The 15,519-nt window shown below is 52.0% G+C and overlaps 1 protein-coding gene across 2 annotated transcripts in view; it reads right to left on the bottom strand.

The window, feature by feature from the left end:
- Positions 1–15,519, bottom strand: part of Zc3h7b (zinc finger CCCH-type containing 7B) — a 50,720-nt gene that overhangs the window by 27,370 nt on the left and 7,831 nt on the right. For both annotated transcript variants that reach the window (XM_028871218.2, XM_028871219.2), the window contains exons 2-5: positions 4,800–4,858; positions 3,580–3,613; positions 3,264–3,461; positions 963–1,121 (exon numbers count right to left, since the gene is read on the bottom strand). In XM_028871218.2, the coding sequence (XP_028727051.1) occupies positions 963–1,121; positions 3,264–3,461; positions 3,580–3,613; positions 4,800–4,852 (444 nt within the window). In that variant the 5' untranslated portion in view covers positions 4,853–4,858. The remainder of the gene's footprint in view (positions 1–962; positions 1,122–3,263; positions 3,462–3,579; positions 3,614–4,799; positions 4,859–15,519) is intronic.

Genomic DNA, 15,519 nt, shown 5'->3' with positions numbered 1-15,519 from the left:
GCTGGGCTCCTGGACATCTCTGTGTGGCCCTGGGAAGTGACACTGGCTTTCCAAGTCACATGCTAGGAACAGTGGGGGTCGGGGGTAAAGGAATTGATGTTTTTATCTTTTTCCAGCTTATCTCTGAGACAGGGACTCACTGTGTTGCTCGGCCTGGCCTTGAACTCCTGGGATGACGGGTACAGCCCACTGTGCCGGGCCGTCTGCAATTTTTATTTATTTTTTAGTGATGCTAGGAGTCACATTGTGTTGTTTTCTGTTTTGTTTTTTAGTTTTTTCAAGGCAGGGTTTCTCTGTGTAGCTTTGGAGCCTGTCCTGGAACTCGCTCTGTAGACCAGGTTGGCCTCAAACTCACAGAGATCCACCTGGCTCTGCCTCCCGAGTGCTGGGATTGAAGACGTGCGCCACCACCGCCCGGCCCGGGTAGGACATTTTATGAACATGAGCTGATGTGTGGGGAAAAAAGCAAGTGCTTTGTTCAAGGTCACACTGGAGCTCGGCATGGTAACAGACCTAGACTCCAGGGTAGTTTCAGAGTCACCAGAGGGGCGGCAGGTCTTGATCGGTGCCTGTGTGGACACCACATAGTAAATACTTATACAGTGACCAAATGGCAGAGTGGGACACAAGTCCGTTACAGTGGACAGATGCTGGTGGGCGGGAGGACATGCATGTGAGCGAGCTCTCTGTTGGTTATTTCTCTTTGTCACTTCCCCACCCCAGGGTGACAGCCCCGACACCACCCTCTCTTCATCTTGAAAACGGGGATAAGGGCACCAGTTTCACGGCACAGGGCAGCTTTAGCAACGGTGACACACCATCCCAGCTCGTAAACTATAGCCAGCTTCCCCAGCCTCCTGCGGCAGAGGAGGAAGCCAGAGCTCAGGAGGACGCGGTGGCACGGAGCGCGGGAGGATGGAGCACGGGAGGGCCAGGACAGATGCCCGGGAGACAGGACTCACGTGGGGAAGGGCGAGGGAGCACCGGCTGCTGCATTCATAGGCCTCTTTGTGGCGCCCCAGCTCGTTGAGGGCGCGCGCCTTGCGGAACAGTGCCCTGATACTCTCGCTGTCCAGACCCAGCGCCTTCTCACTGTCCTCCAGCGCCTTCTCATACAGGCCCTAGGGGAGACAATCAGGCGGCCCAATGGTCAGCACCTTGACCCTCGGGATGGAAAGCATCCTCACTTTCCGGCAGAAGAACAGCCAGGGGACGGCCTCAGGGACCAGGCTGAGGAGCTTCAGGGCAGAGGTAAGGGCAGGAGGGTAGCATCGACTCTGACGTAAGGATGAGAGGCAGGTCCTGGAGGGCCGCTGTGGGGAGGGCCACAGGTTCCACAGCGGTGAGCCTGCTGGGTGACACATCTGTCGACTTGTCTGCCCTTGGCTTGGAGCGCCTCACCGAGGTGCAGTCAGGAAGAAAGGGTCACCCCTGAGAGTCTAACTCGGTGCATCTGAGGTGGGGCTGTGGCTGGGTATGCTTTTCTGGGCGTTGTCTTTGTTGTGGCTATGAACATGCTTGCAGGTGTGTGTGCCCAGGGGCGCTCATGTAGGAGCCAGGGGCCTCCATCTTATTTTCTGAGACATGATCTCTCCCTGGACCTGGCTTCACTGATTGAAGAAACTGGCTAGACCGTTGATTCTCAACATGTGGGTCGCGACCCCGCGCCGACCGATCTTTTCACAGGGGTCACCCAAGACCATCAGAAAACACAGATATCTGCATTATGATTCACAACAGTAGCAAAATTACAGTGATGAAGTAGCAACAAAAATAATTTTATGGGGGCTGGAGAGATGGTTCAGTGGTTAGAGCACTGGCTGTTCTTCCAGAGGTCCTGAGTTTAATTACCAGAAACCACATGGTGGCTCACAGACATCTATAATGAGATCTGATACCGTCTTCTGGAGTGCAGGCATACATGTAGACAGAGCACTCATACATAAAATTAATTAATTAATTAATTTAAAAAATTAAAAAATCGGGCTGGAGAGATGGCTCAGAGGTTAAGAGCACTGGCTGCTCTTCTAGAGGACCTGAGTTCAATTCCCAGCAACCGCATGGTGGCTCACAGCCATCTGTAATGAGATCTGGTGCCCTCTTCTAGCCTGCAGTCATACATGCTGTATACATAATAAATAAATAAACCTTTAAAAAAATTAAAAAAATCATTTCATGGTTGGGGGTCGTCACACCATGAGGAACTGTATTAAAGGGTCACAGCATCAGGAAGGTTGAGAACCACTGGGCTAGACAGCAAACTCCAACTGATGTTATATATAAGGAGAAGGGTGTGAGGGGGTTTAATAAGTGTGTGTGTACACGTGTGTGTAAATATGTAGGTACATGTGTGTCCATATGTACGTGTGTCTCTGTGTATATGAGTATGTCTCTATGTATACATGTGTGGCTATGTACATATGTGTATGCGTGTGTGTGTGTGTGTGTGTGTGTGTGTGTGTGTGTGTGTGTGTGTGTGTTCTGAGAATCAGTCACTGAACTCAGGTCCCTTGTGTTTGTAAGACAAGAAGGCAAATACTTTCCTCACAGAGCCACCTCTGCCGCAGCAGGCATGTACATGGTGTACAGACATACAGGCAGGCAAAACACCCATACACAGAAAATAAAAGTTACTATACAGTCTTCTTTAGCCAGGCGGTGGTGGCACACGCCTGTAATCCTAACACTTGGAAGGCAGAGGCAGGCGGATCTCTGAGTTTGAGGCTAGTCTTGTTTACAGAGTGAGTTCCAGGATAGCTGGGGCTACACAGAGAAACCCTGTCTCCAAAGACAAAAACAAATAAAAAAATTGTTATTTTTCTTTTTAAAAACTGGTCGTGGTACACCGGGCGGTGATGGCGCACGCCTTTAATCCCAGCACTTGGGAGGCAGAAGCAGGCGGATTTCTGTGAGTTCGAGACCAGCCTGGTCTACAGAGCGAGTTCCAGGACAGGCTCCAAAGCTACAGAGAAACCCTGTCTCAAAAAACAAACAAAAAACAACAACAAAAAACCTCCCTCCAAAAAACCGGCCATGGTGGCACACACCTTTAACCTGAGCTCTTAGGAGGTAGAGGCAGGTGTTTATGAGTTGTAGGGAGTTGTAGGCCAGTCTCGTCTACACAGAGAGTTCCAGGCTAGCCAGAGCTACATAATGAGACACTATCAAAAGAGAGAGAGAGAGCGAGAGGAAGAAGTGGAGGCATCAAGCCTGGAGAGGAGCGTGGAGGGACACCGTGCGGGCCACGGGAGGGCCAGGCTCACCATGGTGAAGTAGCAGGCCGCTCTGTTGACATGCAGCTTGCACAGCAGCTCCCGAGGCAGAGCCACCTGGTCCGAGGCGGCGTAGTCAGCCACGTTCAGCCCTTCCATGTACTGCACCAGAGCCTGCTTGTAGTCCTTCTCCCGGAACAGGTCATTGCCCTCGGCAAACAGGTTCTGCACAAGCTTGAGCAGGAAGGCCTGGGCAGGGCAGGTACACGGGGACTCAGGAGGTCTCCATGCAGACTAGCTCAGTTACAGCCCTCTGCCCGGAACACAATAGTGCTCCCCTTCACCCACCCACCGATGTGACACTCACCTCATACTCTTCTTGCTTTAGGGGTAGTGTTGACCTGGTAGGAAAAGAGAGACAGAGGAAGGCATAAGCTCATGGGTCCCATGCGGAGCCCCAGGGCTGGCGCTTCAGGCCCGAGGTTGTGCCAGGAATCGGCTCCTCCCACTTAGAACTCCATCAGTGTGGTTATGGTAAGAGGTGAGAGAACTGCATGAGACCACTCAGTTCTGATGGAAGGACTTGCATTTTTCCCAGGCTCGCCCAGCCAGCAGCTGTCCTCTGCCTACGAGCTCGGCCCTCTCCTCGGGAAAGCGAGCGTCCAGGTGTCCCTAACTTACAAAGGCAGAGTAGCCATGGCTAGGTCTAGGAAGCCCCCAGGCCTGGGAAAGAACAAGAGGAGAATAATCAGATTCTGGCCAAGGCAAAGTCAAGGGTGACTTGTATGAAGACGGGATGCTACTCGGAAATTAACCTCTACTCTGGAACTACGACCTCATCAAACCAAATCTGTACCTCAGGCCCAAGGGAGACTCACAGAGTCCACCTCAGGTACCCTTGGTCTGAGAGGCTCTGCCCTTCTCCTGATCTAACTCAAAACAGTCAGTGCCAGGGCTGGAGAGATGGCTCAGTGGTTACGAGCAGTGGCTTCTCTTCCAGAGGACCCAGGTTCAATTCCCAGCACCCACATGGCAGTGCACAACTCTCTGTAACTCCAGTTCCAGGGGATCTGACACCCTCACACAGATATACATGTAGGCAAAACACTAATGCACATAAAATTAAAAAAAAATTAAAATGAAATAAAAAATTAAAAAAAAAAACAAAACCCAGTCAGTGCCAAGCCCACTGACAGCCGTCAATCTCTCAGGCCAGATGCAACAAGTCACTCAGGGCCTAGCTAAATCTACAAAAGGACAGCTCCGTGTGGTAGCGAGCCACTGGCTCAGGAGAGCCCGCAGCTGTCAGGCTGGAGGGAGGGCGGGGTGTGTCTCCTGGTCCCTCACCGAGGGGAAAATGGATGCTGTGGGGAGCAGAAGATGCAGAGGGCGAGGGGAACCTGACAGACTGGATGAGACCCAGAGGCAGCCAGGGCCAGGCACTGGTGGAATCCACAGCTTTTCTGCCTTGCTGGCCCCTTTCCCAGCTCACCCCAGCTCTCCACACGCCCGGGCACACTGAGCAGGGTTCAGCCAGGAGGAAAAGGAGAGCCAGACCGCCCTGCCCACCGTTCACTGCCCACTTACTGAATGAACTGCAGCCCCTTCTCGATGTCTGCCTTCCGTTTCTGCCTCTCCATCAGTGTCTGCGGGGAGAGCACAGCACAGTCCGTCAATCAGACAACGGGGGTGGGGGTGGGGGGTTGGGTGGAGTGGGGGTGGCAGATATCCCCACCTTACCCCGAGGCTGTCAGAAGGTTCTTTCCGCGGTGGTGGCGCATGCCTTTAATCCCAGCACTCGGGAGCAGAGCAGGCGAATCTCTGTGAGTTCGAGCCAGCCTGGTCTCCAAAGTGATTCCAAAAGCGCAAAGCTACACAGAGAAACCCTGTCTCGAAAAACCAAAAAAAAAAAAAAAAAGAAGGTTCTTTCCCTCCCACTTATCCCCCTGTAGAGGTTTGAAGGGTCTTAATTTGTTTGTTGGGTTTTTCAAGACAGGGTTTCTCTGTGTAGCCCTGGCTTTCCTGGACTCGCTCTGCAGACCACGCTGGCCTCGAACTCACAGAGATCTGCCTGCCTCTGCCTCCCGAGTGCTGGGATTGAAAGTGTGCACCACCACTGCCTGGCTGGAGGGGTCTTGAGAGCGACGGGCCACCTCAGGTACTACACAGGCCATGCAGCTACCTTGCAGACCCACGACCCGCCGGACTCATGTGTGTGGGGAACGTGAGGGGCAAAGGTTATGTGAGGGCCACCGGGCCTTCACCACACAAGGGCTTGGGTAACAGTAGTGCCTGGGACCATCTCAAGTTCAAAGGAAGAGCCTTGTTTTACCATTGGACTCAGTCCCTGTGCTACCAGGGACTAAGCACAGGACCACCAAGGAGAAGGAAGCCAGCAAGTGCAAGGGCTGCCGACAACTGGAGATTCGAGGGGCACCTGGTGGAGCTCCTTCCTGACTGAGCTCCTTTAGGCTCCTGTTCACGCGGCAGCGAGAGGCCCATTCACCCTGATACGAGAAGGCAAACTCAGCCGCGGCTGTAAGCTGGGGGTGGCATGTCCTTTCTTTCATGTCCACCAGCAGTCCCGTCAGGCCACTAGTGAGCCCCAGGGATGGCTACCCAGGGAGAATCATGGTGTGCGTACCTCTTGCCTGGGCCTGGGCCTGGGCCAGGGCGTGGAGCTCAGCCCAGGAAGGCCTTCCTTCTCTCTCCACAGCACACCTGTAGCTCTCCATCTTCACCAGGCAGGGAGGGAGGTTTGGGGACACAGCTGTCACCCCAGGGAGCCCTCCATATGCAGAGAAACCAGTGTGTGTGTTTATGGAGCACTGACGTGGGGGCAGGACCACTCCCAGTCTGTTTGGTCTCAAGTGACTTGGAGAAGGCTCTGGACTCAGACTTGGGTGTGAGTTCGACTTTGGGCTTCCGTGTCCCAAGGGGGTAATAGGGCTGATGGCAGAGCCTGCCACACTGGCTATCATGAGGGCTTGGGAGATGACAGGTGCTGAGTCCCTGGTACAGACAATGGTCCAAACATCACAGGAAGTTGCGTGATCCCACATCGCCCCTCTCTCTTGCAAGGCACTCTCTACACTGTGGTTCCTGGGTCAGATACCTGACTGCAATCCAGTGCCATAGCAAGAGGGTCAGCCATGAGAGCTGCGGCTTCTCAATCAGTCTTTGTCCTCAGCTTCTCTGTCTGCAGAATGAGCCCCTCATTCCTGCACCCCACTCTGCCCCTTGTTACACAACCCTGCATCCTGCTTTCACGGTTCCCTACACCCTTCCTGGCTCGCTGCAAAGGCTTTTCTCCTTTCAGGTCCTTGAAAATGCTCCACCACTCCTCACCCATCCAGTGTTGGCCAGGAACCTGGGTAGCTTTGGTGGCTCAGGGACAGGCTTGTCCCGGACATGTAATTGAGCAGGGAAGACAAGGCCATACCATGCAATGGGCCCAGTTCCACACAGGGGAAGCAGCCTCTGTGGGTCTGACCACAGGCACCACATTGCATAACCATGACCCCTGTCCTCTGAGCCCCCAGTTCAAGGCCAGCCTGGTCTATAAAGCCGCTTCCAGGACAGCCAGGACTACATAGAGAAACCAAAAACAAAATGAAACAAAACAAGAAACCAAATTACGAAAAGACAGAGGCAGCCCTTTGAGCTTTGGGAGTGTATTTGTGACATCTGCCTCTAGCCCCCTAAGGCAGATGACTGTCTGGGATGATTCCCTGCAGGAAAATATCATGCCTCTCCCCAGTTCAGGACCCAGGGTCTACGTGGATCACCTAGGGGTCCTCCTGTGGTGTATAAAGGCCTCAGAGCAAGACCAGCCAATAGACTTCATCTCAAAGAGCAACATGGCAGGTAGAGGCTGCTGGGGCCACCCAGGGGGTTGCTGGTTAAGGAGGGCCCCTAGGTTCTCATGGTACTTTCAAGGAAAAAACCTACACTATGTGATGATTGCTTACCACAAGGTCCAGCACCAAACACTCACGGGCCCTCAACCACACCCCTCCCATCAGAGTGCCCCTACTGCTGAGAGCCACATTAATGCAAAGACACATGCAGTCAGAGTCGCAGGTCTGCGGGCGGTCCGGGGTAACAGTGGGTAGAGCCCAGGCTGTGACCGAGGTGAGCTAGAAGAGAGGGAAGTGCCTTTCTGCCCCTGACCTGAGCCCAGACACAGCCGAGGGTGGTGGCGCACACCCTCAATCCCAGCATTTAGGAGGGAGGCAGCGGCAGGTGGATCTCTGTGAGTTTGAGGCCAGCCTGGTCTACAGAGTGTGAGTTCCAAGACCCAGACAGAACTGCATTTAGTTCCGGCAACAACTGCTACATTTCCATGCTTGGGGCTGCTGGGGGTGGGATGGGGCTCTCTTAGACCACTTGCTGCCCTCAGAGAACTCCTAGGCCAGCAGAAGAGCTGTGGCTTTCGGGCCTGAAACCGCCCCAGGTGCCAGCAAGGAAGGGGAACCAGCGTTGCCCAAGCCAGGAGCAGTGGTGCACACCTATAACCCCAGAACTTGGGACGCAGAAGCAGGAAGATCAGGCGTTTCAAGGCCAGCCTTGGCTACATAATGGACTTTGAGGCCAGCTGACCTACAGGTGACTCTGTCTCATATCCCCGCCCCCCCCCCCTCTCCCCCCCCATGGAAAACAAGGCCTGGAATGGCAGAACATCAGTTGCCTCCTCTGCATGGGGCATCCTCCTCTGCATGGGGCACCCTCCATACCCAATGCGTCTTTAAAGCTCAACCATGGTGTGTCCTCCACCAGGGAGCCTTTCTCCCAACCCCACCCAAGCTTAGCACCCTCTGCCCACTATAACCACTGTGCATGTCCTAGCTGACTGCAATTATGTGCATGCCCCTGAGTCCCCAGTTATGAGCTCCTGAAGGTGGAGTTGTATCTGATTCATCTCTGAGCGGCCCAGAGAAACTTTTCTTTTTTAAGATTTGTTTTTATTGCCGGGCGGCGGCGGCGGCGGCCCACGCCTGTAATCCCAGCACTCGGGAGGCAAAGGCAGGTGGATCTCTGTGAGTTCGAGGCCAGCCTGGGCTACAGAGTGAGATCCAGGACAGCCAGGGATACACAAAGAAACGCCATCATGAAAAACCAAAAAAAAAAAAAAAAAAAAGCACCATCAGGAGAAGCCCAGGAACCTGAGGACGACACTGAGGAGGCTGATGGCAATCAAGGACACACATTTTCTCCTACCACAGAAAGCCTGAAACATCACCTCAGTCTCTAGAGTACTCTGTAAGAAGGAACAATTATATTACTGTGAGGAAACAGGCGTGTGTGTGTGTGTGTGTGTGTGTGTGTGTGTGTGTGTGTGTGAGAGAGAGAGAGAGAGAGAGAGAGAGAGAGAGAGAGAGAGAGAGAGAGAGAGAGAGAGAGAGAGAGAGAGACACTGCCCAGGTCCTACTGTGAGAAATGATAAGAGTTGGGATTGGCACCCTGGCAGTTGGCTCTGGGGCTCCACTCTATCACTTCCACCATCAGCACAGCTCTCCGTCTTCACCCTGCCCTCATGCATGCTGACACAGCTCTCCCTACACTATGTCTTCACCCTGCCCTCATGCATGCATGGCCTCAAGTCTAAGAAGGAGCAGCAGTTCCTTCAGAATGCAGGCCGGCTACATAGCGTGCACCCATACCGCCCGAGCCCCCGTCATCGCTGAGGAAAACTGGCACCAGGTGAAGCCTGCCGACTTCCTCAGTCAGAGCAGGAAAGGTTTCACCGCTCCATCCTCAGCCCTGCGGGCCAGCGGCCCGGTTGACACATCTCTCCCCAGGGCCCTTGTAAGTATGTGTGCCCACTCCATGGGCGCCAGGGAGCGTCACGCTTTATTTCCACGGATCATCTGAACATGGTAAATATGATCTAAGGCAGGGACTATGAACAGAGGGATTTCAGGGTTGCAAGTTTAGATGAGAAAACCCCCTCCTGAGAGCTAGCATGCCCTCCTACTGTGAACATAAGCAATACGCTGTAGACGTGTCCTTGGGTTACACGTGGCCAGCACCACTGCATTCTTTTCTTATCGCATTTCAGATACTGCAGGTAATGAAGGGTTCCTGCTTATCTCCACTTGGAAATTACAGTAGCTACGTTTTAGACACGCTGGTAAATCTTGTTGAATGAACTAAAAGAGGTCTAGGGCGGGGAAGACAACCTGGCCAGTAAAGCGCTTGCCCTACCACGGAGGAAAAAGTCCGACATATTGGCACACACTTACAATCCCAAAGAAGGGGCCGGGCAGTGGTGGTGCACGCCTTTAATCCCAGCACTCGGGAGGCAGAGCCAGGCGGATCTCTGTGAGTTTGAGGCCAGCCTGGTATACAGAGTTAGTCCAGGACAGGCTCCAAAGCTACAGAGAAACCCTGTCTCGAAAAACAAAAAAAAAAAAAAAAAAAAAACAAAAAAAAAAAAAAAAAAAGATCCCAGTGATGGGGAAGTGGAGACAGGTTCCTGGGACTCCCTGGCCAGCGGAGCCTACTCAGTGAGCTCCAGACCAATGAGTCTCTATCTCAGAAAACAAGAGCTAGAGCTCAGCGGTTAAGAGCACTTGCCACTCTAGCAGAGGATCTAGGTTCGGCTCCCAGCACCCACAGGACAGCTCACACGATCTATAACTCCATCTGGGGGATTTGATATCCTTTTCTGGCCTCTGCAGTCACCAGGCACACACATGGTACATACACACACACATGCAGGCAAACACTCATACACATAAAAAACAAATCTTTTTTTTTTTTTTTTTTTTTTGGTTTTTTAAGACAGGGTTTCTCTGTGTAGCTTTGGAGCCTGTCCTGGATCTCGCTCTGTAGACCTGGCTGGCCTTGAACTCACAGAGATCCTCCTGGCTCTGCCTCCCGAGTGCTGGGATTAAAGGTGTGCGCCACCACATCACCACCACCACCACCACCACCACCACCACCACCACCGCCCGGCAATAAAAACAAATCTTAAAAAAGAAAAGTAGATGGCTCCTGATGAATGTCACCTGAGGTTGTCCTCTGACCTCTAAACATCCACACATATACACAAACACGTGCACACACACACACTACCCAGAAATGAACACACACACACTCACAAATCCATCAGTAGAACAGAACTACTTTTCCTTGCAATCCCACAGATTGTACTTGGCGCCTTTAAATACAGTGAGCAGAGGAGGGTCTTAAACAAAAGAAACCGAAGTCCTCAAGAATCATTATGACCATAACCATCTCAAAAGTAGGGCTTATCATCCATCCCATGGTTCACGGAGCAGTAAGGCTTGGACTGGATGGGGGCTGGCCCGAGGCCACACAACCGCAGAGGAAGGCCAAGCTGCTGGCACCTCCCCAGGCTCCACCAGGAAAGTAGGTTAAGAAGGGAATTGAAATAAAGTATCTACAGGCCTCAGCAACCCTACAGTTTGCTTTCTTTCAAACTGGACATCTTTTTTTTGTTGTTTTTTGTTTTTGTTTTGTTTTTTTGAGACAGGGTCTCTCTATGTAGTTCTAGCTGTCCTGGAGCTCACTATGTAAATCAGGCTAGCCTCAAACTCATCGTGATCGCCTTCCCAAGTGCTGGGATTAAAGTAGTGTGTCTCGTGCCAGACAACCACTCCCTCTGTGTTTAAGATTGATTTTTATGATTTTTAATTATTGGAGGTGTAGGCGTCGACGTGTGGGTATATGCAAAAGTGAGTTCACCTGCTGGAGAGGGCCAGAGGCGGCAGATCTCCTGAAGCTGGAGTTATAGATCGTTTTGAGCCACCAGACTGACCTGTGTGCTAAGAACCAAACTTGGGTCCTCTGGAAAATCAGCCGGCGCTGACTGAGTCGTCTTCATCCCTGATGTTCATGCTTCTGGGGATGCAAACCAGCAACAATGGGAAGGCAGGCTTAAGGACTACGCGTCGGCCATCCAAAGCACCTGGGAGCATCTAGATCTCCATCAGGCGATCCCTGACACTCATGCATGCTTTTGGTGGGCGACAAAGGGGTCCTCTCTGAGATTCAGGTTTGCTATTTGCAAGATGGAGCTGGTCATGCCCACCTGGCAAGACCAGTATGCCCTTGCCTGAGCAAGTCAGAATGTATTTTCCACTGCGTGCGCTGAGTGCTCCAGTCAACCCTGATTTTTTCAGTTTTTGTCTGGGCCATCCCTTTCTGGTAAGGGCTATTCTGTGGCCAACTTGCTGTTCTTATGCAACGCATAAAGACCTAAAAGGGGCTGTCACCAGCGGGGGAACACAGTTAATAAATCCCTGCCCTCGTGGATTCTTTTTTAAGATTTATTTTACTTTATGTGGGTGAAACTTTTACTTGCATGCATGTATATGTACTACATGCATGCCTGTTGGATCCCCTGGAACTGGAGTTATGGATGGTTGTGAGCCACCATGTGGGTGATGGGAATCCAGCCCAGGGCCTCTCTCTGCAAGAGCAACCTATGCTCTTAACCACTGAGTCATATCTCCAGTCCCCAGACCTCATAGGTCTTGACCATGGGTGGACAGGCATAAAAACAGGTCGCATGTTGGTCTGGGAAGATGGCTCAGTACTTTAAAAAAAGGCACAAGGACCAGAGCGTGAGTCCCAGAACCCACATTAAAAAGCTGGTCATAGCCAGGTAGTGGTGGTGCTTGTCACCACTCAGGAGTCAGAGGCAGGTGAGTCTCTGTGAGTTCAAGGTCAGCCTGATCCACAGAGCAAGTTCCAGGACAGCTAGGGCTACACAGAGACACCCAGTCTCAGAGGGGGGAAAAAAGAAAAAGAAAGGAAGGGAGGGAGGGAGAAAAGAAAAGGAAAGGAAAGGAAAGGAAAGGAAAGGAAAGGAAAGGAAAGGAAAGGAAAGGAAAGGAAAGGAAAGGAAAGGAAAAAGGAAAGAAGAGCTGGTCACAGGCCTGGCAGTTAAGAAGACCTGCTGCTCTTGTAGAGAACCAAGTTCAATTCCCAGCACCACATGGTGACTCACAACAGTCCGTAACTACAGTCACAGGGGATCTGATGCATGCACGTGATGCACTTACATACATGTAAGCAAAACATTCATACACATAAAATAAATAAGTTTTTTTAAAAAAAAAAAAAAGAGCTGGGCACAGTGATGAATGCTTGTAATCCCAGTGCTGGGCAGGCTGACACAATTGGGTTCCTGAGACCCACTGGCCAGGCACTCTGGCCTCCTAAGCCAGCTCAGGGCCAATGATCAATCCTGTCTCAGTAGATGAATGGCTCCTGAGGAGTAACAACACACGCACACGCACGCATGCACGCACGCACACGCACACACATGCACACATACGTACACCCGCTTGTACACAGATGTACATCTGCAAACACATGAACGTACAGACCCACATAACAGGTCAGCATTAAACGCGCAAGACTGAGATAGGCAGAGAGAGAGGTAAGAGTGAGGAACAGACGGGAAACGCGGTAGGTGGTGGGGTGGAGCTGACTGAAGGCCTTTGAGACACAGAAGAGAGGACAAGCGTGCACCCAGCAGAAGGCAACGGACCTGAGGTCGGAACCAGCTGAGCAGGTTCAAAGAAAACACGGGTCAAGGGGAAAATCAGGTACAGGGGGCAGGCTGAGGCTTGAACAGAGAGCTACAAACACCACTGTAGAAACAGGCCTAGGTTGTGCCTGCATCCAGAAAATTCTAGAAGGTTGCCATCAGGAATGACAGGGTCATTCAAATCTCAAGAAACTCCTTTGGGCTGTTGCATGAAAGATGGACGACAAGAACACAAGGAGGCTTACTACACAACAGTCCAGAATGGCGAAGATTGAGGAACATTCTGGAGCTTACAAAGCACTCTTGACATTACCTCACCACTGGACGATCTTTACAGCTTTCAAAACCCATCACTGGACCCTTACACCAAACACAGAACAAGTGTTACTGGGCCACAGAAAAGGGACAGAGGCCAAGGACGGTGACGTACTCTGTGTGTGTGTGCGCGTGTGCGCGCGCGCTGCCAGTGTGCCTGTGGCTAGAACGGAGAATGGGGAATGAAAGGTAAGACTCTGAATGTCCTGCCCTGCTCTGTGTCCCTCCACCTGTGGCGGGCAGGGCATTATGGGATGGAGCAAGAGAATAGCTGCTCCAGAGCAACTTCTGAAAACCCCAGGAGGGTTGGTCACAGCCTGGACTGTCACTGTGGGGCTCACAGGCAGTGAATGGTTCCTGGCTGACACTGGTACTTGAGAAACTCAAGCTGGCGGGAGGATTCAGCTGTTGACCTCAGAGAACTGGATACCCTGATGTCCCTTTCAGAGCCACAGTTTAGGCACAAGAGCCTCAGAAGGTAGAGAGAGAGCGACAGCCTCCACTTTCTTCTGAAAATCAGGGACACATCCTCTCTTGAAGGACTGCCATAAAATGATTCACTGTGGCACAAGCATGATACTGTTAGTGATAAGACATCAGACCCTGTTGTAAATAAATTAATAATTGACCAACTAAATGTTGATGATAGAAAAATGTTATTTGTCCAGACAGATATGAAATGAAACGGCCCGGGCAGGTGTGGTGGCTCACACTACCCTGGAGAGGCTGAAGCAGGAGGAGAACCAAGAATCTGAAGCCAGCCTGGCTACCCAGTAAGCTCAGGCCAGCCTGGGCCATAGTATGTGATCCTGCCTTTAAGTAAAAATAAATAAAATAAAATAAAATAAAGAAAACAATTGGGCTGGGGATTGGAGATATATAGTTTAGTGGCAGAATCCTCCTTGCATGTGTGAGGTTCTGGGGTCCATCCCTGGACACCTCCCCAAATAAAAGACTAAGTAATCAGATGGCGTCTTGTGTGTGGCAGTTTCAGACTTCAGGCTCTCAAAGGGTGTGACACACACATCTGTAAACGCAGCTCTTGACTGGCTCACCAGAAAGTTCCAGGGATTCTCCTGTCTCCTGTTTCCTACCACTGTGGCCAGCTTTTTAGATGTGTGTGTGTGTGTGTGCGCGCGCGCATGCACACTTGTCTGGTGTCCTTGTCTATCACTCTTTGCTTCTTTGAGGCAGGGTCTCTCCCTAAATCTGGGCTTGAAAGCCGGGTGGTGGTGGCGCACGCCTTTAATCCCAGCACTTGGGAGGCAGAGGCAGGCGGATCTCTGTGAGTTCGAGGCCAGCCTGGTCTACAGACAGGCTCCAAAGCTACACAGAGAAACTCTGTCTGGAAAAACAAAAAATAACCTGGGCTTGAATTTTCTTGGCTAAGCTGGATTCTAGTAAGTGCCAGTGATCCTCTCTCTACCCTCCTGGGATCTGAGGTTACAGGAGTTTGCAGGGACACCAGTTTGTTACATGGGTGCTGGAATCCAAACTCCTCGGGACTGTGCAACAAGTGCTCTTAACCAGCCCTCCCCAGCCCCTGCACCTAGCTTCTTATTTACCTGGGTGCTGATCCTCATGTTTGTACAGCATACACCCAACTAAATGAGCCATCTCCCCAGCACGGGAGAGATGGAAGCAGAATTAGGAATCCCGGTCTATCCTCGGCTACAGTGAGTCCGAGACCAGCCTGGTTCACATAGGACCCTACAAAACACTTTGGGTTCTAGTGTCCTAGAGACTTGCCTCTGACCCCTGCTCTAAGACAGCCATCTTCGGGGTGTAGGGGTGTTCCTTGTCTCTCTGGGCCTCAGGATCCTCATCTGCAAAGGGGTGCTGGCAATAATCACTGTTCGGCTTCAGGGAGTGGTAAGCGGACCTGATAGCAAAGGCCACAGAAGTGCCAAGCACTGTGTGAATCTGTGGTAGCCGCAACCCCTTTGTTTCCATCTCAGCTTCCGATAAAGGCTCAGGAATTGTTCCTGGAGAAGTCACCTGGATGGTTCGGAAGAGAAGATGGGCTCCGAAGACAGAGATGCTGTCTTCCATCCCCGGGGGGTTCTCAGCTTGCTGGGGAAGCAGTACTAAGAAACGCCTGCAGACGCCATCAGGATGCCTGCACAGGAACAGGCTCACCAGGGAAATAAATAAGGTAGGGAAGAGCTGTGTGGCCCGCGCTGACAGAGGAGAGAAAATGAACCTCTTCGCTATGGACCATTAAATACGGTGAGAAGAGCTGGCTTCTGTGCTGGCTCCTGGAGCTGACGTCGTGGTCTCCAGCTGCAGGCTAAGCCAGCCTTCCTCAGTGGACCCCCACCTCCTGCAGGTCTGCACTGCTGGCCTCACCAGCTTCTCCGCTCACCCTTTAGGTTTACTGACAGGAGACAGGGTGCACTTCCTTTGCAGCACCCGCCCCGCCCCCCCCCTTTTTATTTTTTAACAGAGTCATCTAAACTCTGCATT

This window comes from Peromyscus leucopus, chromosome 20 (genome assembly GCF_004664715.2).
Source record: "Peromyscus leucopus breed LL Stock chromosome 20, UCI_PerLeu_2.1, whole genome shotgun sequence".
In the NCBI taxonomy this organism is placed as follows: domain Eukaryota; kingdom Metazoa; phylum Chordata; class Mammalia; order Rodentia; family Cricetidae; genus Peromyscus; species Peromyscus leucopus.
Note: the sequence above shows the minus strand (reverse complement) of the source record. Positions and strands in the feature narration are given on the sequence as shown.